Below are 27,812 nucleotides of genomic sequence, written 5' to 3' on the forward strand. Positions count from 1 at the left end.
CTAGATAAGCGAGTAGGCAATCTAATCGGATATGGCATCTAAAGTGGCGCCGACTAGCAAGCGGATCTTCAATTATGGCCTCACATTCTACTGCCAGCCCAATTGACTGCTCTTACCAACTTAGCAATATCTACTATTCCCCTCTAAATGTCCGTCCCTCTACAGCATAAAGGCATTATTGATTATTTCCAAGTGGCTCAGGGATTGCTTTGAACGACACTTCGTTTGTTGATACTTTCCATTATTTTGTCCAAAGTCTCCGCCCTGACTCGCAATCAGATATAAATTTGGAACTATTTGACTATTTTACTACCAACTTCGTGTTTTTCAATTGAATTTACTAATCGATAGGTGGGATCAGTTGTTTAATGGGTCTGAAAAAGTCAATTCTCACTGCTGTACTAAAAAGTTTTTCTAAGAGAGCAAATTGAGGGAGGAATAAATATTTTCATTTCCACAAAGACTTTTTAAGTATATAGTATTTTAAGTTGTTTCATTTTCATTTTTCATTTAAAAAGTCATTGTGGAAATGAAAATATTTATTCCTCCTTCAATTTGCTCTCTTAGAAAAACTTTTTCAAGGAAAGCACGAAAATGCTCAATTAGAAATGTTTTCATTAGTTTTTGTGAATCAATTGAGCAATCTCCTCCCCCCCCCCCCATTCTCGCGATCTATCGATTTATAACCACTTCAAAATTTTTTGAATGATATGAAATCATAAATCAGATTCTTCAACGATAGTGGGACGCCAAAATTATTTACAATATCAAAGCTCAAAAATTAAATTCAGAGAGAAAAAAGAACCAATGAAACTGAGACGACTTTAGCGCCTTTTTTCTGTCCTAAATGGAAAAAGCAATTTTAATGAGCTGCGGAGAGCAATTTTTGATATTCAGATACAAGGCTAGAGCACCAAACAAAAATTTGCAAAAAAAAAATTTTGAACTAAATTTCGATTTTTTCTTTTTAAAAATTTTTCTCGTTACTCATGTAAAATAAACTTCAGTCAGTCAATTGATAGCGTGATACGAACACATTAACCATCTACTTGCGTTTTCTGACGTCTTTTTATAGCGTTATACCAATTTTTTTTTGGGGGGGGGTTAGCTCACTCAATTGGTCATTACGTGGGGGAGATTGCTCAATTGATCCGTTTTTGTTTCAGTTGGAGAGGATCTTCTCGCTTCGTTGAATGATTCCTAATTGTCTATAGGTGAAGTGAAATTTGCAGCAGAATAGTCATTCTGTTGGGCATTTTATTGCCACTTTTGTCATTTGATTGCCACTTCGATTGAGTTATTGTGAACTGTATTGGTAAATTGAATTGAAAATTACCCAGGATATCTGCTCTGAAGCAGTCAAAATTATGTTTCAGGACCTGTCGGGTATTTTACTTGACTGCTGAGTCTGTTGGTGAAACTATTCATCTTAGCAGTGAACAGATCTGCTGGGAATGTGCTGCTCCTCCTCAATTTTCAGTTCTCTATACCAACTCCACCAAAAAGACATCAACTACAAAATGTTATCCTTTGCTCTGAAGGAAAGTATTTCCTTTATTTTTCATGTTCGGAATTATTCATTTTTCATTATTTCCGGTAGTCGAAAACAGCAAACGGCGTCAACAAAGAACTGCAGCTGATTTTCAGATCTATCAATTATTTAGTTTTTTTTTCAATTTGAGCAAAATGACAAAATTCAAATCATTTTCAGATGACTGATTTCAATTGGACTTTACTCCCTCGTTCTTAATGGTAACGCAACATTAGCTAAATTAATTTTACCTTATCACAACTGGATTGCAATTTTCCTTTATTTATTTTCTAGTTTGATATAACTCGGCATATGTTTATAAAATGTGGAACAAAGCAGCGAAATTTACAGAAAATTGCTGAAATATTTTTGATGTGAAAAACTTCAAACCGATTTTTTTTCTCTCAAAATAACAAAGAATTGTTGAGAAATATATCCGTGGCGCTTTCATCTTTTATTTGATATCGATCGCTCTATTTGCAAATTCCCGATGATACTCCGGATAAATTGATCCCTTTCAATTACTACAAAAGGTCCCCTTCTCCGTAAGATCTGAGCCATTCAAAACCAACTGATTGAATCTCATTATAGTGAATATTACCACACAAGCAGGGAAGTTCGGCCTCAAAATCCAATGAATCAAGCTATAAATACTTTATTGCTCTTTTGTTGCCCCCTTTAATTTCCTTAACAACAAATTCCCTGTCGCCGCAGAATCTGCGTAATTAAAAGCGTTTCGGTCGGATTAGTTGTGCTGTGAAGTGGGATCAACTCCTTAGACAAACTTAATCCGAGTTATGTTCCCGGTCTGAAAATGAACAAAGAAGACCTTCTAGTCGCAAAGTCGGACGAACAAAGGGAAAGTCGCGTCATTTTAAACGTCGGCGGAGTCAGACACGAAACCCAGAGGGCGACTCTGAAGAAAATCCCGGCCACACGACTGTCGAAGCTGACCGAAAACTTAATCAACTTCGACGCCGTCAAGGGCGAGTACTTTTTTGACCGACATCCCGGAGTGTTCGCCCAAATTCTCAACTACTACAGAACGGGTAAACTACACTACCCAACTGATGTCTGCGGACCCCTGTTCGAGGAGGAGCTTGGATTTTGGGGTTTGGATTCGAATCAAGTGGAACCATGTTGCTGGATGACCTACACCAGACATCGGGACACCCAAGAGACCCTGGCTATCCTGGATAAAATTGAGATAGACGGGAATGATGAGAACACGGATGAGGACCAAATCATGCGGAAGTTTGGAATCCCAGAGGACATGATCAAGGACAAAACGAAAATTCCACTGGTGACCAAATTCCAGATATCGCTCTGGAAGCTGTTTGATGAGCCCAGATCTTCCAGATGGGCCAAAGTGAGTTTTGTTTTTATAGTAATAGCTCTCACTTCTCTGGCCAATTGCGCGCACAGTATTTTTTGAGTTGAATTTGGAAAAATTGACCTTTCTTAGGTCTTTTAAGCCGATTAAATTAATTTACAGACCACTCCCAAAACAGTGCAAAGACTCTATTTAAGCAAAAAAAAACTCTAGGACTCAGGTGATTTTTTGAGAAAAGATTTCAAAAAGCCATTTCAAGCATTTTGAAAGGTTTTGACCAAGGTACCTGCGTGTTTTTGGGCGAGCGCTCACCTCATACGTTGTGCTTGTTGGTCTATACGAAAATAAGAGCCGGTTATCACCGCACCGGCGACCTTAAACTTTAGCTTAAGCTTCAACTGACACTTTAGCTTAACTAAAGAGCTTAAAATAGTCGGCTTAGTAGTCTTTGGCAAATTGAATATTTTTGGTACTAACGCGATTGATTTTTTAATTTGGTACAATGGACTGATTTATCATTTTGGTACTTGCGAATACCCACCAGCGCATGCATTCTTCTAGATGGGCTAAGCTGAGCAAGCTATCGCTACTTTCCAATGTCGCGTTTAATTTAATTTTTAAAATTTGCTAGTGCTTTCTATAAGTTTTGCAATTTTTCTTTTGTTGCGAGTTGTCGCACTACCGCTAAAAGATCAAGTTTAAGGTCACATTTACTGAAAAGATTTGGATCTTGTTAACTATTTCCCCCCTATTGTACCTTGTAAGGAATCTCCCCCTATAAAGAAAGAATTGAACTGTTAAGCAAAAACGAAATTTGTACCTTATTAACTATTTCTCATCCTATTGCAAAAGGGGGGGATAGTTACAAGATCCAAAAATTTTTGTATCACCCTACATGCCAGAAAAACCTTTTAAAGGAAAAGAGTGGGCACAGGACGGGAATGGACGGCCTCCCTCAGGGATTTGAAGCATTCGCCACTCAAAGTGTCCCCGTTTGGTATTAACTCATGACGCCTAATTTTCGTGCGGTCGACCATATAATTTTTTTGAGTGAAGCGTTTGACGACGATATAAAACTATTCTAAGATTAAGGGGGCGCGCGCCAAAAAACGCAATTCTATAGGCGAAACGTTTCAAAAGTGCCCGACTTTTTGGCCTGCTTTAGCCTGTCGAAAGAGCGTCTTATAGTGCTTCAAAATAGTGCCCGACTTTTTGGCCTGCTTTAGCCTGTCGAAAGAGCGTCTTATAGTGCTTTGGAAAAAAATCCGAAAAAAAACGAAGTTTTAGTTTTTTAATGAAATTCCGCCTCTTGAGAAAATAATAGAGTGTCATCTGGTTTATTTACGCAGCCATATCACTTGGCATATCAATTGCGTAGCGCATTCTTTTACCTACTATCAAAATTATATCGGTAAATTTTTTTCTTTTTTCCAATTTTCGTACGTTTAATTTTGGGTTTTTTCAGGTAATGTTTGATTTCTTACTTGATAATTTTGAATGATTTTTTTTCTAGCTCATAGAGTAGTCAGTGGATTGATCCGGCTCACAAATCATTCCAATATGGGTTAACTTATGCTTGTTGATGCAAATGGTGCCTCACCGGTCGCAATATTCATAATGTGTTACTTGCAATTGTGCATGACAGGAAGATTTCTACAAGCAAAAATTTTGTAATTGTTTTTTGTTCCTACTTTTGAGGAACGTTATTACGCTAGCAAAAACTATTTACGTCGGACAAAACGCTTGCTAGGAATAAAGGGTCCTTTCTACTTTCTATCTAAGTAAATCTAAAAGTACTTACTTAGATCTAAAAGTAAATCTAAAAGTAAATCTAAAAGTAAATCTAAAAGTAAATCTAAAATTCGCTGAGAAATATTTTATTAAAAAAAGAAGTTAGTATGAATTTACAGCAAGTTGCCTTTTGACTCAATATTTATTTTTTACGGTGAGATTGGAGATATTATTCTCTGAGATTGAATATTATTTTAGAGAAGGGTTGGGGTGGTTGAGGAGAGTGGTGGTGGTGGTAGAAGAGAAGTTGTTGGGATATTAGAGAGGGAGGTTGTGGTGTTAGAAGAGAAATTGTTGGGAATGAATTCCCGTAGTTTTGAGCTTCTATTTATACTCAGATGGGGAAATCACGCCACTTTTCGTATCAAATGAGAAGTTTCTTTTAACTTCGTATTCTTTATTCGTACATTCGTATTTTACGAGAAGAAGGTTTCGTATGCTCGTACTTTACGAGAGGAATCGTTATTATTCGTATTGAATGAGAATAGTCGTTTCAATTCTCAATGCTTAAAACGTTATACGAATTATTCCAATAGCATTTCCCTTCCTTTTGCAAGGGAATAAAAACATATTTCTTTGGTGGTGGTGGCGGCGTCACATTTTGTGAACGCAATAAAATAATTCATGTTTCTGTTTCTATTTGAAATCAGAACATATCCATCCTCCTATTTGGAGAAGGAAAAAAACTAAAACTTTCATTTTTATTACTTTCACTTGAATAGCGGGGTAATTGTTGATCGATCGAAGCTTTTTCTTTCAATCTCATAAAGTTTTGTTGGTATTACGGGTAGCAGATGTTTTTGAACAAAAGCTTTTTCTTTCAATCTCATAAAGTTGGTTAGTAGTTTATTGGTATTACAGGTAGCAGATGTTTTTAATCAACTGATACTTTGAGTCAGGCTTGAATAAATAAATACATCAGTTACATTTATAAATCAAAATAGAGTTTACACAACCAAGGGATTTAACTATAAAATTAAATACATCAAAATTATCTGTTTCTCAAAAGTTTGAAGGTTAGTTTTATTCCTTAAACATTCTTTTTCCGAAGTCTCCTTTTCTTCCTGAAGTATGTGAAGTCTGTCCAAACGCGTAATAAGGGGAGGACTGGTTCATACAAAGGGGGTATTTTTGTGTTTTTTGTTTTTTATAAAAGTCAAAATTGTTGAGAAAGGAAATCAATAGCTATACTACATAGCTATATAAAGCGAAAGAATAAATGTTTCTTACAATTTTCCTTCCACCCGGGCTATAAGTTGGTGATTTTTTGTTTTCAAATTGTGGATTTGCTTTTTCAGCTCCCGGATTTGGTGCGTTTCATGTATATGACTGCGCTGAATTTGCTCAGTATAGTCATCTAACTGGGGGGTTTGTAATTTTGCTGTCAGATATTTTGCTGGGACGTAGATTTTTTGATATTCAAGAAGGGAATTATTTATGGAATACATTTTTTTTATAGGGTGATAGGCTTCTAATTTAAAACGATTGATTAATGGATTCAAAGCATATTTGAGATCCATATCGAAGCCAGGATTGCTTTTAGAATTAATGTATCGTTCCCTTTCTAACTGAATATGTAATTTAGTGTTTAATTCAATGGGGTGCAAGGGCTGTCGCCTAATGGTCATTGGACAATGAGAAGTTGATACCGGCGTATTTGCCGTTAGTATCTTATATGGTCTTACAATCTGGGTCCGTTTTTTAATTTTAGAATTCGAGGGAACCAGGGGTATTTTAAAATCAGGGGGTGAAATTTTTAGGGGTGGTGGCTGTGATGCTGTAGTTATCGGGACAGCTGAACTGGTTTGAAGTAGTGGCTCAACGAAGGATCGTGTTGAGGTCGGCTTTGCAGTGGGTGTTGTAGTAGTAGAAACAGTTGGTTGTTGAGTGAATGCTGAAATCTGCGAGTCCAGTGGATCAGTTGGTGGCAGAAGTGAGAGGAGATCCTCGAAATCTCTCAAGTCGTCATCAAGTGTTGCGTCCATAGTTGAATCAGTTGGTATATCCTAGAACAGTAGAATTTTTTTTATTAGACTGGGTTTGTTGGGTGATCCAAGTTTTGAGTTCTTCTCTCAAAACTTGTTAATTGGATATGAGGATACATGCGATCCTGGTTTATTTTATCAATTTCCTCTAAAAGAGGGGCTTGTATTTTCTGATCACATTCTTGTTCTATTTTTTCAGTTTGCTCATCTTGAGTGAAAATTGAGGTCACTATGGAAGTGAAAAGTATATTATATGAAGCGGCAAGCAATACTTTGCCAAAATGTAGTGAGCGGCCGGTGATTTTCTGAATATGCATAGCCTTTATTATGAATACTAGGCAATCTAGTATGAATTTCACAAATAGAAAAGAGGCGAAGACTATTCCGCATTTTTCTAAATAGTATTGTACTTTTCCAAATATACGGGTGTATTCGTTTTTCCAAAAGTTTGGAGAGATGAGATAGTCCAAATAGATTGTTTGGGAAGAGCCTAGTGGGCTGTATGAGTCCTTGAAAAGAATTTTTTTAGCATTTAGAAAGGACCTGGATACTTTTTGCAGTATTCCTTTCATCTCTGAATTATCGGAAATCATATTCCAGAATTTTTGCATTTGAGCATAAGTGTAGATTGAAGCGCCTTGGCTAGAGGCTAAAGAATGCTTAATCTTTTGAATTATCTCTTTTGGTTCAAAGAGATATGGTCCTGTAACCCTTGTAATTTGAGGGGTTAATTCAATCCAGGACTTATCATCATCAACATCTAGTTGAAAGAGATTCGAATGTTTGTCGGAGCAGTCTTGTAGATCTGCCGACTGAAAAGTTTGTCGCGTAATTGGATCGACAAATCGAATGTTTTCCTTATACACAATGGGAATGCGATTATAGCATTCATCCATTAATTGCAAAGGTGAATAAAATTTTGGACAATGATAGAGCCAGGCAACATTGCCATTGGTCTCTAAGAACATAGAGCGGTTTTTGGTTAGAATATAGCCAGCCAAACGTGGGCTTTCAAGTGAAAGCATTAAAGTATTTAATATTGAGGAGCGTTCTAGCTCACATTGATTTTGCAGAAGGGCTAACTCGGCCGTTCTGAGCATGTAGAAGCTATAAAAAAGAATATAGTCCAATTTGGTACCTATATGAGCTTCGTAGTCAATTTGATGACTTGAAAATTGGAGTGGCGGCGAATCATCACTTAATGTGAGAAAAGTAGAATTTGGTTGGCCGGCATTATGAATAGTTCCCGTTTCTGGGGTTGGTTTAACTTGGATTCCAGTATCCATATTGAAACCGTCAGTGTATGCAATAAAAAGTGAATCATATGAAGTTGGATACACTATTCTGGGATGACCACAAAGAGATTGCGGTTTATTCATCACCTGTAGCATAAATTTTTGAGAATCCCTTGTATGGGTAGAATGAATAGATGGGCTAGAATCGCCTTTAATTATGTAGTATGATTCTTCGTTTTGAATCATTTTAGCCGGAAGTCTGTTTAAAACAGTGAAAATGCAATTGTTGGGTTCTTCCCAAGTATAAGCAAAAGCGTCTAAGGATGTTGTTTCACATCCATTTGTAGACACTGGACAGGGCAAAGGAATGTTTTGCCAATTATTGACTGTTCCATCTTTGAGGTTAACAGTCAGAGTTACATTTTGCATGTAAGTTTCAAAAGTGTCCAATTTAATCCAAGAACGGCCATCACATTCGTTATGATGTTCGCCGTCAACTTTGCCAGCATGGGCATTAGTTACTGTTTTAACATTAATTTTGAAAGGAATATTTCCAATACTAGCATAGCCTAGGTTAAGATAGCCTCTGTCGGCGGCCGATTTACATTGATCGGCAGATAAATGGAGATCAGTAGTGATCATATTTTGTCGAGCGTCGATACCACTCGAATCAAAAGAATCGCAGAACCAACGCATTGATTGGTGTTTGATTCGACAGATTGTCGCATTTACTTTTGTGCGATAATGTCTCTGATATAGAGTAACATAAGCATGAGCTACTTTAATATTTTCTGGTTGGACTTTGCAAGGTGCTACTTTATTTAGAGAGAACATTTTGTTAGAAGTCATTAGTTGACAATCATAATGAGCAACCCGAAGATTATTTGCAGTATTTGCATATAATTGTTCTTTCGGATCAAATGCTGAGGTTTGATTCGAAAGTATTATTAGAGTTAAAAGACCAACCAAACAAATTTTTTGCAAATTTATTTTTTGGTGGTGAATGATAGCAAAAGAATTTTTAAAAGTAATCACTTTAAGCATTTCCTCGAGAGTGGTTAGAACAGGATCTTGGTCCATTAGTTCACCTTCCTCTAGTTCACTATTTGGATTTGTCATTTTTGTGGATTTTTTGTGATGGGAAATCTGAGTTAGATTTCAATTTTGTTGAGGAATTCGGCAGATTTATTTTTTGGAGAGAGAGGAGGTTTTGAATGGAAGATGTGGAATTGAGTAAGAATGAAAACAACTGTATATCAGTTAGTTTTTAAAGGCTGTTTTTGCTTTTTTGCAAATCTAAGCTCTGATTGGCCGTTGTTATTCGGCGTCTTTCGGAAGTGACTCTTTTTAAGTCGTAATTCATTCGCCATTCGTTTTGTGGTTTTTCCACTCTGGCTTAATGTCGTGGTTTTTCCACTTAGTTTTGATTTGTTGAGATCTAGCAGTGGAATGATACTCATTCGTTTATGCTGATGTTAATTTTAACAACTGCATTCCCCTTCCTTATTGGAGGAGGAAAATGAAAAAAACATCTCTCCATAAAAGAGGACTAAAAGCAACATCATTTGTTTGCTTTCCGTTTAAACTTCATCTGTTATCTCAGTCTTTTAAAAATTTTTGCTTTCTGAAAAATGAGTTATATCGAGCCTGAAGACAATCTGGTGGACTTCCCCGAGAAGTTTTTGAACTTGCGGGATGAGTTAGATTTCACACACGAAGCCTTGCTGGAGGACAAGGAAGTGGAGAGAAGGGTCGAAATCTACGACGGTTTAGTCGAAAAGGGTGCAAATCTGACGCCCATGGAATTCATGGTATTCATGGATCGGAGTTACATCTTCAAGTATCCGGTCCTGAATACTGATGAACTGTTTGAGCTGGGCTCAATACAAAGTAGGTGCTTCGCGAAGAAACTTCGGAGCCCATGGGGTGGAAACCATGTGGTTTCCCAAGAGACAATGGACTTTTTGTCCATATTCTTTGGAGAGGATGTAAGTTTGTTTTACAATACACCAAATTTTGAAAATAATAAAAAAAATTTTTTTTTTATTCAAGTGGCATGGCAACATAGAAATACTATATAAATTTGTTTTAGTTTCAAGAAGAATTCTTCAAAAAGCCAGTGGCAGAGGCAGAGTTTAGACGAAAAATAGAGCTTGATATTATGTTGGAGGAGGTATATCAAGCATGGTGGCGGCCTTACTCAGCGCTGCAGTTTGCAGTGAGGAGCCTGAGTAGGGCCGCGGAAAACTCGTTGGAAAAGATGGCGGCAGCAAAACTAGTGAAATCGTACACAGATATTAAATCTTGTATTTATAAAAGTTATTTTTAAATTTATTTATTAACATGTTATTTTTGGTGTTTTGTGTTTTTATTACAAACGAAATATTTTTAAAGTAGAAAAGAAAAAAAAAAAAAAAGGCCAATAGAAAGAATTTAAAAAAATATTTAGTTTGGCCAAATAAATGGTTTAGTGTTTTTATTTCTTTTTAAATTTGCCAATTAGACTAGATGGAATTGTAGTTCCATAAAAGTTTGTAGGACGATTTGTCCGTTTAGGTTTTTTGGATTCAGAAAGTGATCCAGGTGCGGATCGAGTGTTCTCATAGAAGCTTTCCTGAGAGCTATGAGGGATATTTTTTCCATCAGTAAAGCTTTCTGATGATTCAGATAAACGAGGGATATCAGGAGGACGGGGAGTATTATATTGTGTTGTTATATTTTGGTGGCGGCGGCCAAAGTCATTTGCGAGACTAGTATTAGGACTTATACTGCGGCTAGGTAGGCGGCGGTGGCCATAACTACTAGATTGACTTGTTGAAGGATTAGGGGTTTTATCAGCAGGATAGGGAGTTGAACTTCGAATAGGTCTAAGATTTTGGTCAATCGCAGTCGCATCGAACAAAGTTCTTAGATGCATAGTTTCTCTGCCTGAATCTAATGATTGATCTTGGACAATAGTTCTATTTTGATCCTCATTTGTAGGGGTATGATCAGTCATTTGCTGATAACCATTGTTGACTACTGGCCAAAACTGGTATTGTAGATTTTCAACCTGTTTAGGTTTATTGAAAGAGTCGATTTGATGATTTGTTATATGATCATAAAAATCACTTGAAAATAAATCACTAGAGTACTCTTGTAGTAGCTTGGGCATTTGTTGTTCTTTAGGAAAGTATTCAACAATATGATTGCGGTGGACAATCTTTTCTTCGTTAGTGAAATCATTTTGAGTTCCGTATGTTACTTCCGTGATTTTTTCAATTACGGTGTAAGGTCCAGATCTCAAATTCAAAAGTTTTTGACTTTTCAATAGTGGTTTGGATCTGTTTTCTAGTAACACTTTTGTGCCTTCTTTTATAGGCCGTCCTAATTTAAATTGATTTCGGAACATGTGGGCCTTATTAGTGATGCGGCGGCAATGGGTATAGGTGTTACTATAAATCAACTTAAAATCATTTTCCCTTCTTAGTATTTCGGCGGAAATTTGATTTTTTAGAAATCTATCTATGGTCTCATTGTTTGACTTATGCTCGGTATGAGCATGATTTTCGAGACCAGCGCAAAATTCAGAGGTACATCTTTTGTTTTGGTCGCGGTAGAGGCCTAATTTAAGGCTAAGGGCAACCTGAGGTTTTATGCCAAAGACAATCTCATATGGAGTGTAACCTGTACTTGAATTAATGGCGGTGTTATGTGCAAAAGCAAATTTATTTGTTAATTCAGACCATTTTGAGCCTGAGGTACTCAAGAAATGTCGAAAGTACTGGGTTAAATGTTTATTCTGGACTTCAACTTTTCCGTTAGTCCAAGGCGAGTAAGTAGTTCTTGGTCTCAGGGTTATTCCCAATTCAGAGGACCAATGAGCAAAGTCATTACTCATGAATGCACTTCCATTATCATGAATAATTTGTTGTGGAATACCAAATGTTGTGATGTATTTCTCTAAGAGCTTAATAGTTTCCTTAGAGTCTGCATGGGTGCATGAATATACTTGAAGATATCTAGAGAAGGCATCTATCACAACTAAGCAAAAGTTTTTGCCGTGACTTGATGGTCTAAGTGGACCTTTATGATCAATGTGGATCGTTTTCATTGGGATTGTTTCTAATTGTCCCCATTGTTGTAATGGAGCTTCATTCAGGTCTTTTCGTTTAGGTTTATTTTTCTGACATTCTACGCAATCATGAAGAAGCATGTTGACCCATTTATAGAGTCCGGGCCAATAGAAATATCTTTTGATTATTTCCAAAGTTTTTGTTTCGCCGTGATGACCGCTAAGAGGATGCTTATGAGCTAACTCAAAGCAGTTTAGCACTAGAGAGATGGGTAAGCAAATTTTTGGACTCTTAGTGTAGTCATAATTATATTCATTAATACATAGAAGATCATGTTGGTCTTCAATGAATAATAATTCGAACTGCCTGATATAGGCTTTTAATCCTTTTTCTTCACGATAAGGATTTTTTTTGTTTCTTTCTGGCTTTTCGTTTTGCTTTATGCAATTTTTGATATCTATGATTACAGTATCGTTACACTGCTATTGCATAATTGTTTCAACGTCTAAATTTGCTTCTTTAGCAAAGTCGGTCATTTTTGCTATCAGTTCAAGAGAATCTGATTTATTCTCTTCAGATTGGAGACTTAGGGGTTCAATTAACCTCAAGGATTTTGTTTTGGTTGCAAAATCATTTTTTGCTTTAACCAGGTCGTTGAGAAGGTTGTTCTCAACATTGCCTTCATATAAGTCAAGCCATTCTGAATTTTCCAAAGGATCATCAAGTGCAGATACTTCATCTGGAATTTCTTCATAAATGTTTTCATTGTTTATATCTGGTATAGATAGCCGTTTGATTTGGTTAATTTGTTTGCCAAATCGGAAGAAATCTGTTATATTTTGAATCGCACTACAAGATTCTTCAAAATATTCTGGAGCATCTTCAATGCTGAAGTCTCCTCTGTCACTTATGTTGATTAATTTTTTTTTTCCGCCTTGCACTTGAGCAATGACTGGATAGCAATCGTTTTGAAAAATGTTATCATCTTTGTGGAGTACTGAATAACATATTTGTTCTCCATTGTCTAGGATGAACTTTATATCGTTTGGAATGGTTTTGTGTTCTAGTTGATATCTTTTGATATCAGCGATGGGTACATTTCGGCTCAATAAGTCAGGAAAGGCTAGGTTTAAACCTGGGGTATAGATTATTTTCAAATTGTTGAATTTTGTCAATACGACTTGATATTTGAAAAATCTATGAGAAAATTGTCCTTTTCTGGACCATAAGACGAGAATAGGTCTGTGGTCGCAATATAGGTATAGAGGAAAGGGTGAACCTATAATGTAGAATTCATAGGTTTGCAAAGCAGATATTATTCCACATAATTCACGATGTTGAGTAGACATTTTCTGCTCAGCTTTATCAAAGACTCTAGAATTGGCAGAAACAATTCTTTTCCCTTCAGGGAAGTCTTGGATGAGTATACATCCGGTTCCTACATTTGAGGAGTCGGCGTGAATGTGGAATGGGTAGTTTACATCAGGTATGGCATTTGAAATATCATGACAGAATTTGTCTTTCAGTTTTTGAAAAACTTCTTCATGGCATGGTAGCCAATGAAACTTATCACTACTGTTTGCCAGTTCATATAGACATTTTGCGTCCACATGAAAATTGATGATGTATGTGCTGTAGAATCCCATGACACCTAATACTCCTAGAACTTCTGTTTTTGATTCAGGGGATTTCAATTTTTTTATGTCATCAATTCGTGAAGCGATTGGGGAAAGACCATCTTTAGAGACAACGTGGCCTAGAAATTTAACTTTTCTTAGGAAGAAAAAAGTTTTGTCAGGGGCAGCTTTTAAGTTGGCCTTCCGTAAAAGAGAATGATATTCTCGAATTGTGTCAAACATTTCATTTTTACTTTGACTCTGTAACAGAGTGTCGTCTATGTAAGTAATTGCTTTTTTTTCTTTAATGAGGGGTCCGAAGGCATATCTCATTAGTTTACTGAATAAATTTGGAAGTGGTTTCAAACCATAGAAACCAACTTGGTAGGTATATTGTCTACCTCCTACAATAAAGCTTGTTAATTTCTGTGCCTCATCTGTTAGAGGTACTTGATGGTAGGCACAAGAGAGATCACTACTTGTGAAGTATGATCCGTTTATTCGGGTCATGAGAACTTGTAGTGGTTCTAATGGCCAACTACAATTGCTAGTATCTGTGATTGAGTTTAGATACCTAGCATCCAAGACCAACTTAACGTAGTCTTTTTTTGGAAGAATGATGACTGGATTTACGAACCATGAGTTCATATCATAGGGTTGTTTTTTGAACGTTGCGTCCTTTTTGAGTGGTATATGGAATTTATGTTTTGTTTTTCCAATATCATATTTGTGATGAGAATAAACATCTTGATCCTCTATCAGCATTTGAATTAGATCTGCAAATTCATCATCCGATATATCACTTTGTGTGAAATCGAAGTCAGATAAAAATTTAATAGTAGTTTCGATTTTTTCCAAAGTACTACTATTGTCCTTATCAATTGAGGAGTATTGGGTAAAGGTTTCGTTGACTAGAAAGGCAATTAGCCGATCATTATGTTCTTTGTTTCGGTACTTTTTAAATTGTTCTTTCAAGGGAGGCCTGCAAAGGTTCTTTGCATCATTAGAAAAGTCGGTTGCTATTTCGTTTTCATTTTTGCATACTTTGACTATATCTGAACCAATTTGTTCAAATATTTCTGATACATTCTCTGTATCAAACACTTCAAGGGCAGGCATGTCCTTGATTTCTTGTCCTGAAACATAGACAAATATAGTAATTCCAGAATGTTGGAATACATCGACAATGATTTTGGAAACTTCTTCCCAATTCATTTTATATAAGCCACAAGCAATTTTGGGCATTGCGATAGATCGAATGTTATTTGCTATAGCATGATCTTTCATTTCGGACAAGGTATTGAATATAGCGTCGTAAGTGGGTTTCTGAAAGTACCTCTGTTTGGTAATCAGGTTATATATGATTTGTCCAGATTTTGGATCAGTGAAGATGAGAATATCGTTAATGTTAGCATGTATTGAGTTACAAAAGTGTCGTAGCTCAGGATACCTTTTGCTAATTGATTCAGCAAATCCTTTTTTCATTGCCCTATCTGCAGAGATTGTATGGGCAATGGGCATATTCGATTCGAATATGGACCTTTTTTTGAAGTCTACATATTGTAGACAGGGGCCGGATAATTGAGTATTACTTTCCTGTGTTGTATTGACAACAGTATTCAGCATGAAACAGCTATCGAATTCTGAACTTTCATTTAAAATTCTCGTTGTGAACTCATCACAATCGTGGATAGCAAATATTTTATCCTCGTATCCTTGAATATCAGTTACTGCATAGCCTAGTACACACTTGTTTAGTGTGACAGGATGATCTTTCTGATTCTCAATTAGGATAGGTAGGCTTTGCTCAATTTGAGTACAAACTGTGTTAATGAAAACCAATTCGGTTTTGGTTGTATTTTTATGAGGCAGGAATGTAGTCCCTTTTTCAAAGTATGAATTTGGTTCAGCCAAGTGTTTGTATAAGTATGTAGAGCGTGCTGGAATGAACAGGGGTTCTTTCAAGTTAATTGAGACAATTTTTGAAACGTTAGGATATTCTTTATCGTTGTTCATCAACCCGTATGATATTACACCTTCTTTTGATTTGAGCTCAACTGCGGGGATATCAAAGTAGAGAGCTTTTAAGAAGAGATGACAAAAGTCTACTCCTAACAGATTAGCAGTCTTCTCTTCAGTTATCCACACTTTGTGGTTAGATGGATAATTTCCATCAGTGTCGAAACCAGATTGAATAGATGTATGGCCAAACATACGTATATCAGATCCATTATAAGTCTTTGCTTTAATTTTGGATCGGTAAATTGTCATTTTTTGACCTAATTTTTCCAATTCTTGATAAGTTGGGTAGTTTATGATACTACAAGTTGATCCTGGATCAATCATGAATTCAATTTTAAGTCCACTATTATTATTTTTGTCTCCGGTGGCAAAATGATATAAGCTAAGATATATCCTTGATTTAGGATTACTATCATCGCTTGGTTTCGGAGACTTTAATAGTTTAAAGGAAAGAAATCAGTGATAGCATCACAGTAATTGACTTCATCCTCAACCCAATGGGTAGTTTCAGACTGTATTTGATTCGATCTAAAATTTGGTGATTGAGATCGCGTTGAGTCTCGACTGTTATTGCTATTATAGCTTCCAGTGTTATATGGTCGACCTCTAGGGTTACTATTGAATTGCCTATTTTCTTGGTCGTAGAACTGTTTAGCAACTTGTTCATTTTCTCTGAATTTGTTTTCTCTGGGATACCTATCATCATAGGTTTGGGGTCTTTTGTTATTGAAAGACGATTGTGCATTAGCCTTTTGGAAATTGTTTCCGTTATAGTTATAATTATGGCGAATGCCATAGTTATTTTGGCTAGGATTTGAATTGTTAGTAGATCTGTTTTGGTTATCCCAAAACCGGTTGCTTGGGTTAGGGTTACTCTGGTTAGGGAAGTTATTTGGTCTTCGATTTCGTTTATAATCAGTTTCAAATGAAACTCTTCGTTCATTTTTTTGTTGTGAGCTCTTTTCGCAACTTATTTACTTCGTCCTGAACTTGCTTTTTTGAACATCTAGATATAGAATGTCCATTCATTCTGCAATATTCGCAGAATCGTGTACTATTAGGTCTTCCCTTGATGTCAGGGTGACGTCGTTGAAATGAATTCTGATCATTGATTGCACTAACTTCTTGATTCTTGATCAATTTAGTTAGTTCTTTAATTTGAGTTTCTAATGAAGTCATTTTATCCGTTGTTGACTTATTAGCAGGATCAGTTGCAACAATGAATGTTAGATCCTTAGTGATTACATGATTTGTGAATTGATCCCAATTGGCATTTGGATGCTCTATCATGTATTCATGAGCTTTTTGCTTAAGGGCTAGAGGTCTTAGTCCCTTAATTGAGAAATCGATATACTTTTGACTTCTTTGTCTGGTTTGTACAGTTCTCTCAGCATTTTGAGCAGCTTCAGTAGCATGAACGGTTTCATCAATACTTTCGGGCCATCCTCTATCTACAGAAGATTTAATTCTGTGGAAGTAATTTTTTATTAATTCGCCATCTTGGCGAGCTGCATTTTCAGCATCAATTCTATGTTTGAATTGATCTCGTCCGTCAGTAAATCTGTTTAGGAAGAGATCTTTGAGTTGTGCCCATGTGGTAGCATTGGTTACATTATCATTGAACCATTCAAGAGATGTATCAGTTAACAATGATCCGAATAGGGATCGTTGTCTGCTATCATAGCTGCGTCGTGCATCATTATCAGCAGGTCTTTGACCTAATGAGAAAAGAATTTTGTTTTCAACTGAATTCCAAAAAGCTGTAGCATTTTGGTTCGGATCGTTTCCCAAAAATGTCATTAAAGACAAGTTGGGATGGGATATTGGGGTATCAGCCATTTTATATTTAGTTTAGAACTTAAAAAAAAAGATAGAAAAGTTTATAAATTTGTTTAGAGAACTTAAATTTCCGATTTGGAAATTTATTACTTCTCTTTATTTGTAAGAGAAATTTCAACAATTCTCCAGTTTGAGAATTGGAATCTTTGCTGCTTATCTCTTTTTGAGACTTTAGCAATTTTTGCGAATTTTTAGAAGGTGTGCCTCACTGGTCGCACCAATTTATTACGCTAGCAAAAACTCTTTACGTCGGACAAAACGCTTGCTAGGAATAAAGGGTCCTTTCTACTTTCTATCTTAGAAAGTAAATCTAAAATTCGCTGAGAAATATTTTATTAAAAAAAGAAGTTAGTATGAATTTACAGCAAGTTGCCTTTTGACTCAATATTTATTTTTTACGGTGAGATAGAAGATATTATTCTCTGAGATTGAATATTATTTTAGAGAAGGGTTGGGGTGGTTGAGGAGAGTGGTGGTGGTGGTAGAAGAGAAGTTGTTGGGATATTAGAGAGGGAGGTTGTGGTGTTAGAAGAGAAATTGTTGGGAATGAATTCCCGTAGTTTTGAGCTTCTATTTATACTCAGATGGGGAAATCACGCCACTTTTCGTATCAAATGAGAAGTTTCTTTTAACTTCGTATTCTTTATTCGTACATTCGTATTTTACGAGAAGAAGGTTTCGTATGCTTGTACTTTACGAGAGGAATCGTTATTATTCGTATTGAATGAGAATAGTCGTTTCAATTCTCAATGCTTAAAACGTTATACGAATTATTCCAATAGCATTTCCCTTCCTTTTGCAAGGGAATAAAAACATATTTCTTTAGTGGTGGCGGCGGCGTCACATTTTGTGAACGCAATAAAATAATTCATGTTTCTGTTTCTATTTGAAATCAGAACAACGTGACACGGAATATTTGCGATCGATGGGTTTGTCTCCAGACAAATATCGATTTCTTAAATTGCGATTTTTTTTGAGAATTTTAAAAATATTATTTGCAAAAATTTTGTCTTGAGCTCAAACTTAAAAAGGTGTTTCACATATGATTATTTTTTGTAAAGTTACGGGGGTTAAAAGATAGCTGATTTGGTCGAATTGGGTTAATTATCGCACGATATATTTCCTGCTATTAACGCGCACGCGGATATTTAATTCCTCGTAGAACTCGTTTCAAATTAAATGAAGACATATTATTTAGTCGATTCAAATTTTTGCTATATGCAAAAAATAACACTCGGTACTTAACCTATCGTGTGGGGGAATGATTTTCAAACAAAGTTCCTTTATTTTAATTTTTTTTGAAAATTTCAAAACGAACACTACTCCATAGACCTTAAACAGTAGTAGGTACAATATCCAGGGCTTTGCCCTGATGCGAGCCTTTGCTTCAATTAGTATTTGAAAAGATTGTCCTTTTTGGAACGAGAAGGTACTATAAGCAGAAGGAATTTCTCAAAGGTGGGGGCGGATTTTCAATTTTTTTTTGAAAGTTATGTCGACCTCTTTTTTAGGTCGACCAAATTGATTTTCTGAGCTCCCTCCAACCACTATAAATACTATAAAGACCCTAATTTGACCAATTTTTCTCCCCCGCAGGCAAACTTTCGAAAAAAGGCCAAAAAAAAGCATTTTTAGGCCTTTTTGAGAAAATTCGACCTCAAAATTTACTATAGATTGGCGCCCAAGGCGCCTTTAGAAAAATTTTAAAATCAGTCAGCCAAAATGGGTATCTTAAAATAGTACAAAGGGGGGACCCTTTGGGTCGGCAGGGGTCGAACCCCTAAGAAGAGGAAATCGTCCAATCCCCCGCCCCCCCCCCCCCTAAATCCGCTACTGACTATAGGCACTTTGAAGAGCGGTTTTTAAATTTTAAAATTTGAACTGATGTGAGAACTATTGTATACATGAGTAGCTTTAAAAAATGCTGCCTTAATTTAAAAAAAGAGTTTAAATGTTCTATTTTAAAGAACAGTTTTCATGGTGCTTTGTGAGTTTCATCGTGAATGTTATCCCCGTGCAATTTTTCTATCAAATTTGTTACCAGCTTAGGTCCGGTCGTTTGGGTGCTAAGACAGGAGATTTTTTTTTCTTCAAATTTTAGTTATTCTGAGGTAGTGTTGAAACCTTCCAAAACGTGCCTGATCTAAAATTTGCATTTTTGGCGTGTTTTTTTTTGCAAAATTTCTCCTGCTGTTTCTCGGAAAATCAGTTAAGTCAATCTAAAAAGATTTTTTGAAAATGTCTTGAAAGTTTTCTTCCCCGCACACCCCCCACCCCCTGAGAAACTCCTAGATGGGTCCTGCTCCCATAGAATGTGAGATGGGCATTTGTCTACCCCCTGTAGTCCCTCATTTTCAACTGAATTTGATCTTATCGGGGAGAAACGTCCTTACAACCGGACGCCGTTTGCGGGTTTCATGTGGTTTCTTTCAAATATCAAGTGAATTAGGCGGTTTTGCTTAAGAAAATACGTTTTTTCTTCTCGCGGTCTTATAATTGTAAAACACTTAGAACGACACTTTCAATTATTCAAAAGGTTCTCTCAGTTCTTAGCAGCGTGTGAAATGTGCAAATTCAATTAGGGCAACCCTTCACAATACTGATAAACCAGAAGTTAAGATAGCGCTTGAGAATGAGGGAGAAAAAATGAAAGGAGTAGTCAATTATAAAACAAAACGGCTCCTTTTAATCTCACATTTTTTAATTCCATTTTATTCATGCAGCTAAATAGCACCAACAAAATTTTTAATGTAATGCTAATTTGAAGCGGTTTGATTGCAAAAAAAAAAGAGTTAATTTAAAAATTTGAGCTCCCCGCCAAATCTGCAGATAATATCACATATCAATTTAGGAGCACGCTTGTCCGCCGGCATAATAGTGACAAGAGTCTTATGCGAATATCAATTCTGCCTCAATACCTGTTAACCCTAATGGCTCGATCGCATACTCGAACAACTTTTTCATAAACATATTTTTTAAAGCAAAATGGGCTTAACTATGTGAGGTAAGGTTAACGGTTGTAATAGCACGTTCAAATGACATCCGGGAGGTTAATTCACGTGATATCCGGGTGCGAATGATCGTCAGTCGGAAATTAAAGCGGACAATTGAGGGGAGGGCAGGATACAAAAATTAATTAATCTTGCTGTGTTTTCGACCTCTCAAAGGGACAGACCAACTGGGTTGATGTGGAAAAAATGTGTTTTTGTTTCCACGTGATTATGTGAAATAATTAGTACCTGCTAATGCGGGACGAATTTTGTCAAAAAATACCCGCATGGTTCTTTGATGTAGTTTTCAATAACAATTGGTACTTTAAAAGCTTCATTTAACAATCCATGTTAGCCACTAAAGCCACTGATTGTTGATTTTAGTTTCGTGTTTATTGGTTCTTCAGCTGCGCACTTATTTGAAGAAACAAAAATTGAACTGATTCAAAAATTGAAGAAACAAAATATGAAGAAACAAAAATTGATAGTTTCTTCCTAATTTATCGGTTTAATTTTCTCTTGCCTGTGGACGCTCTAAGTGGAAAAAGTCAATCCTAAAAAAGTGAATCCGAAAAAGTCAAAAAATTTCTAAAAATACGATAGTAAAAAAGAAAAGTTTAATTTTTGAGTGTTTTCTTTCTAAATATATTTTGAAAAAAAGTAGAAAAAAATTATACTTGATAAAAATTATATACCCCGCTAAAAAAAACTTGGTCAACACATACACAATCTCGCACGCTTGGTTATTCAAAATTGAACTGAAAGGTACCAAAAAATGTCTAACAAGAGAGACTACTACCTAAAAGAATAACTGCTAGAATAGTTACTATATTGCTATTATGTTACTGAGCACGGAATTTGTGAGGCAACCCTAGTTTTGCTGACTCTGTTGGCTTCTGGATTGGATTTATGTGTTCGGATGTTATTTAGATTTTTGATGCGTATATCTTTTGTCCTCGATGACTCAAAAATGACTCAAAGGTTTCAAAAAGTTTCCAAACATAAAAAAACTTAAAACTAAAACTACCGAAACAAATTGTCTCTCACACACATACACAAAAACACACACTCACAAACATAATCGCGCCTGTTCGTTGTTCAAAAATGGCATAAAGTTATCAAAACACATAAAATTTCCATTTTGGCAGTTTATCTTTTTTTAAATACAAAGTCTGTGAAGCAAACCTAAATTTGCTAAGCTGCTGATGTGATACTCAGCACACAATTTGTTGGGGTCAGATTTGAGTTTAGTTTTTTAGAATATATTTTAATCATTTATGTGAAATTTTGGTTTTTACGGAGGACAATAATAAAATGCGCAATATTTTGTTGAAATTTTTAAAAATTTTGAGCTAGTGTAAAAGTAAGGTATTGAAAAAGTACTTTGCTTAGAAAAAAATTATTGAGAACCGATAAAGTAATGATTATCGAGAAAATAATAACTGCTAGCATAATTGCTATTTTGCTAGTATTTTCCTGAGCACGAAGCCTGTGAGGCAATCCTAGTTTTGCTTAGTTTTTGGTTCTGTTGGTCGCTGGATTGGAGATAGGTGTTCAGATAATGTTTAGATTTTTGTTGCGAATATCTTTTATACTCGGTGATTTGAAAAATGACACGAATGACTCAAATTATTTTCCCAACAAAAAAACTGAAACAAAAACAACCGAAACAGATTGTGTATCGCACACACACACACACACACACACACACACACACACACACACCAACACACAAACACACACACACAGGCATAAGCGCGCGTGCTCACTGTTCAAAAATGACAGAAAGGTATCAAAATACGAAAAATTTCCATTTTGTCAGTTCATCTTTTTGTTAAGTTCGAAGTCTATGAAGCACACCTAGCTTTGCTAAGCTGCTGATGTATTACTCAGCACGCCCTATGTGGAGTTCAGGTGTGGGTTTAGTTGTACAAAAATTATTTTGATTTTGCTGTGAAAATTTGATTTTTACGGAGGGCGATACTAAAATTAACAACATTTTGATGATTATGTTCCATAACAACTTGGGTTTATGTATTATTTAGGTATTGAAAATGTACTTTGCTCAGAGAAAATTATTGAGAACAGTTAAAATAATGATTCAGGGGTAGGATGACATTTTGTTCTGTTATAAAAAGCAAACAGGCAAAAAAATTCTATTGATTTAGGATGGGTTTTTAGTGGAGATTGTAGAGTAGAGTATATGTTTTTCAAACTAGTGGCAAGACTGAATGCAAGCAGTGTTAAAACAGAGGCTTTCGAAGATAAACAGTAGCAAATCTGGGATAAACAGTAGCAAACCAGGGGTGCCGAACATCAAGCCGACGCGACTTCAAGCCAAATCGTAAAATTAGGGACTTCAAGCCGAAAATTTTCTCATCAAGTCATGAAATATGATCAATTTGAAAACATTTTTGAATAATTACTCAATTTCATGATCTTTCTTAAGTAGTTATAGGTGTTTTATTAAAATTTAAGCCTCCAAATGATGTTTAGGAAAGTTGAAAATTAAAATACGGTTGAAGGCAATTTTCTTGTTTATATTTTATGCATTTCAAAAACCGGCTGATATTTTTAACGGGTGCCAATTCTAAGTGAGTTATAGTCATGAATAACGCTTATTCTGGTCTAAACTTGCCTAAAATTTTTAAAAGCAACGTTGTACAGATAAAAAAATAGTGATTTGAGGTGTATGTGAAGTTTAAATTTCGGCCTGAAGTCCTGTCGGCTTGAAGTCCTGTCGGCTTGAAGTCCTGTCGGCTTGTTGTCCTAGACCCGCAAAACAGTAGCAGTTTTGTTTTTAAATTGCTTGAAAGGGGGCCTAGGAAATTAGACGAAAAGCAAATTAGACGTGACCGACAAAAACGAATTTAGACGTCGATGCAAAATTACAAATACGGGAAATTAGACGTAATTATATTGTTCGTGTCTGAAATTTGTTTACCGACTACAATCAACTTTTGTTCAGCTTTCTTAAATGCAAATCAACTTTTCACATGCCGCAATTTTCACATTCCCCATTTTTCACATGCCACAATTGTATAATTTATGCATTTCAAAAATGTTTTATAAACTTGAAATTAACATTTTATAAATCAATTAAGATAAAAAGTTTGATATGAAATGGGATCATATAATAATTTTGTAATTATGAAAACTTGTTTTAAGCAATAAGTTTTGTTAGCCCTTTGCTTTCCGTCTAATATGCCAGTTTTCCAAAAACAATTTAACGCCTAAATTCGTTTTTGTTGGTCACGTCTAATTTGCTTATCGTCTAATTTCCTAACCCCCACTTGAAAGATATAGGCCGCAAAGCATGGCAAATTTAACAAAAGAGATTTTAAACAGTTCTTAAATGCAAAATTAGTTACTCAGCTTACAACTTTAAAAAATAATAGCCATTTTTCAAATGTTTTCCATCTGACAAGATCAGAGGAAAAAGAGTACAGTTTAGAACAAGTTATCAAGAGAGTAAATAAAAAAAATTGTAATTTTAATATTTCATGAAGGGCTTTTTGATTAGTTTCTACCAAAGTTAGTTTCTACCTAATCCAGTCATCTACCAAAGATAGTTTAAAATCAATAGTATCAGAATGAAGGAGTCAAAAAAAGACATTTTTTCCGGCAGTGAAAGGAAATTTGACAGCAAACAAGATGAGTATTCCGTGCTAGGAGGAACCAGGTTTATGAATGAAAGGTGTTTGGACACATAGCTAAAATAAGTCAAATAAAAATCAACTTATTAGTAAAATAAGAGCAGCAGAACCTAGTTGAATTTGAGTCTCATTTCACTTTTTAATGTACAGTATATAGGCAAAATTATAATTTTAGATTCTGTAGCTACTATTAACATAACAAAGGACAAACAACGTTTGTTAGTTTAGGTTGAATTAACAAGGTTTTGTGAGCAAATCAGTTTTCTCTGAATCAAAAAGTTTCAGAAAAGTAATGTTACTTACAATTTACTAGATAAAAATAGGTTTCAGAATATAAATGATAATTGCACCTTTGCGAGTTTGAAAAGTTTAAAAAGACAAAAGCTATATGCGGATAGCATCACTAGATCTAAACTTTTTATTCATCAAGACTATGGGTTATGAGTACTTAAGAGAAGGGAAAAAGAAATTTTGTTTTTATTTCATAAGAGAAAGAGCAATTTTGTTTTCAGAAAAAAGACTTCATTGTCTCATGCAGTCTCGCAAAAATTGGCCGAGGACTATGAAACTTTATCTTGAGACTATCCTTTTGAAATGTCGTTTTTGTATGAGTTCTTCGTTATTAGGAAAAATCAAGGAAAGATGGAAGGTTTAATTTGAATGTGGGTAGATGATACTGTGGTTTAAAAGTGCTGAACAGTTTTTGTAGCTGGTTCAAAATTACACAAGATATTGACAACAAACGGATGATAATTAGTTTTTAAAAGAAGGTTGTGGAATGAAAACAGAGTATTCAGGAATTGAACACTATATGAGTCGCTAGAATTATTTCGATAGATTTTTGGAAATTTTTATAACGAATGAAACTTTCATTCGTTATAAAAATTTCCAAAAATCTATCGAAATAATTCTAGCGACTCATATAGTGTTCAATTCCTGAATACTCTGTTTTCATTCCACAACCTTTTAAAAACTAATTATCATCCGTTTTTTGTCAATATCTTGTGTAACTTTGAACCAGCTACAAAAACTGTTCAGCACTTTTAAACCACAGTATCATCTATCCACATTCAAATTAAACCTTCCATCTTTCCTTGTTTTTTCCTAATAACGAAGAACTCATACAAAAACGACATTTCAAAATCAATTTGGTCGACCTAAAAAAAAAAGGTCGTCAAAATTTTGGAAAATTTTTTGAAAATCCGCCCCCTCGAGAAAATCCTAGATCCGCCCCTGAATGAAACGAAACGAATATAACAGAGAGCAGAAAAATATAGACAAAATTAAGTGAAGGTTTTTTTGTATTTAAATCACTTTATTTGTCAAATTGGCCCGCTATTAGTTAAGCAGCCAACTGCCATAAAAAGTTATGTGAAAAAAACTAGACAAACAACCTTGAAAAAGTAGAAAAAAGTTTTTAGATTTATACTGTCAACTAAAAATATAAGTAAGCTTTTCAGAAGAGAAAAAGAACTGGATGTTGTTCGTTTTTTAGACTCCTGACTGGGCTAGAAACTAAGACAAAAAATTCCGATTTTGTTTTAAATTTAGCGACACCTCTGGCGTTATATGTTGTTTTAATCGAATTTAGCGTTGTGTATCAATTTCTTCAGCCGACAGCCGACACAATGAGGTTATTTAAACAGTAAAAAAGGTAGTTAATTTACACGGATTACGTATTGACTGAGACATGAGATCTACCATTTTTTGTAGACGATCAGGATTTTATTGCCTAAGTAGGCCATCGATTAGCCTCGGGAAGACCAATCAGTTAAACTAATAGCTAATTTTTCTTCAGAAGGTAGATAATGGAAAAGTTAATCACAATCAATTTATTTACGGCAAAAAGGTCAGCAATGTCTGCAGGTGCTTTGACCAGGAACTTGGAAAGCTGTAACAGCTGCTTTTTTCGAGAGGTTGAAATGCAGGGTTTTAGTGTCTTCTAACTCTCGAAACTGGAATTGTTCTTTCTGCAGTTCAATCTTTTCAGTAATTTTTAGGTGGTTGATCAAATTAGTTATGAGCGACTTTGTTTGGGTGGTTCTCAATTTATGTTTGATTCAATTAGCTGCTACAATTTTCAACATATCCCATTATGTCATGATTCTCTAAACTTGTTTCTTGGTGCAAAATTTCAAGATTGCCTCCATCTATAACTTGATTATGTCGACCGCAGCTTGCGAGGAGCATCAAAAACTTCGCATTCTACAAAATGCCTTTCTCAGATCAGACATTTTTTTAGTTAGCTTTGTTACGAATCAAAATCGAGAATAAGGAGAACTCAACTAAGAAGAATTGCGTAAAATAACTGAGTCAGGTATTTTCAAAATTTTAATTTTTTACGATACTTTTTTTTTGCTGTTCTGATGAACGCGGAGTAAATCATATTTTTATAGTTTTTTTTATTTTAACCAAAATTTGGTTTTTCCTTCTGCTACTGCCTACGAATTCAAAGTTTGATTTCATAAACTGGTCCAAATTGGAACGCTAAACACAGCCGAGGCAGAACAGAAATCGGTTAATGAAATAAAAATGGTTTTTCGAGGTTCAAATACACTCCGCGTCATAATTTTTTGTTCCATCTTAATACATGGTAAACACTTGTTTAAAGACAAAAGTTGGCCAACACTTTTCGTACCCTAGGTTTTTGTTCAAAAATGTCACGAACTGCGCGCAAATGGTTCTGTTTACGATTGATACAGCAGGTACCTGTCTTAACTTGATTGACAGTCAGTGTTTCACATGTACTCACGCGAGATTAACGAGTTAGCGAAAGAAAATTTTGCAAATGGTTTTTCATATCGCCGAATCAGCCAAGAACTGAATTTACCAAGATCAGCAGTGCATTATATGATCAAGAATGATTTCTCAAGAGTGAAAGCAAAGCGAGGACCCAAGCATGTGGCCATTGGCTTCAAAAATCTGTTTAAAACGATGCATTGCTCTAGTGAAAAAACGCAAAGAAAGGGTGACAGCCTCAAAAGTCCTGAGGGAGACAGCCCTCATAAGAAGCAGAAGAACGGTTCATCGGGCCTTATCAAGAATGAGGTGTAGGTACAAAATGCAAAGATCACGATAATTTTGACCAAAAAACAGAAAGAAAACTGAGTACGCCTCTGCACTGAATGGTTGACTAAACCAAAAAACTGGGATGAAGTCGTCTTTACGAATGAAAAAAAAAAATTAACCCAGACGGACCCGACAACTGATGCTCCTGGATGGAGGAAAATCACCAATTTTACCTCAATAAACGTCAATGTGGGGGTCGTTGCTAATGGAAATAAAGTTTCTTACTGATTTTTTTTGAACATTTCTGAAGTGGTACGAAAAAACTTGGCACACTTTTGCGTTGAATTGATGAAATTACATGTATTAAGATGGTACGAAAAATGTGACGCACAGCGTAGGACCCTTCCTATACGGTTTGACTCTTTCGCATCGAAGTTAATCTTGATTTATTCTGGAAAATAGTCATATCAAAAAACAATGACAGTCGAAAAAATTAGCACCTAATTTTTTACCACAGTTTTTAATGTTTTTTGAGGTGAAATGAGTGACACGCAGATTACAACATGCTTTCTGATTAATGTAATCCAAATCAGGCCTATAGGTCTGTAATATGCTACCACGCTTCGAGTTTTCCTCGAGGTAGTCAAAATCGGCCGAAAAATGCACTCGATACTATATTTTTTTCCAATCACTTCGTGATGTGGTCGAAACAATAACTAATTCCAATAAAACTACATGCACTGGTTTTTT

General features: G+C 35.4%; 1 protein-coding gene across 12 annotated transcripts in view; it reads left to right on the forward strand.

The window, feature by feature from the left end:
- Window positions 1-27,812, forward strand: part of LOC134840695 (potassium voltage-gated channel subfamily C member 4-like) — a 78,342-nt gene that overhangs the window by 18,862 nt on the left and 31,668 nt on the right. For 6 of the 12 annotated variants that reach the window (XM_063856669.1, XM_063856671.1, XM_063856668.1 and 3 more), the window contains exon 2: window positions 1,167-2,900. In XM_063856669.1, the coding sequence (XP_063712739.1) occupies window positions 2,346-2,900 (555 nt within the window). In that variant the 5' untranslated portion in view covers window positions 1,167-2,345. Of the gene's footprint in view, window positions 1-217; window positions 352-1,166; window positions 2,901-27,812 lie in introns of those variants that run through there. The other 6 variants (XM_063856676.1, XM_063856674.1, XM_063856672.1 and 3 more) reach the window with 3 other exon arrangements.

The sequence above is a fragment of the Symsagittifera roscoffensis genome, chromosome 2 (assembly GCF_963678635.1).
Source record: "Symsagittifera roscoffensis chromosome 2, txSymRosc1.1, whole genome shotgun sequence".
NCBI classification, from domain to species: domain Eukaryota; kingdom Metazoa; phylum Xenacoelomorpha; order Acoela; family Convolutidae; genus Symsagittifera; species Symsagittifera roscoffensis.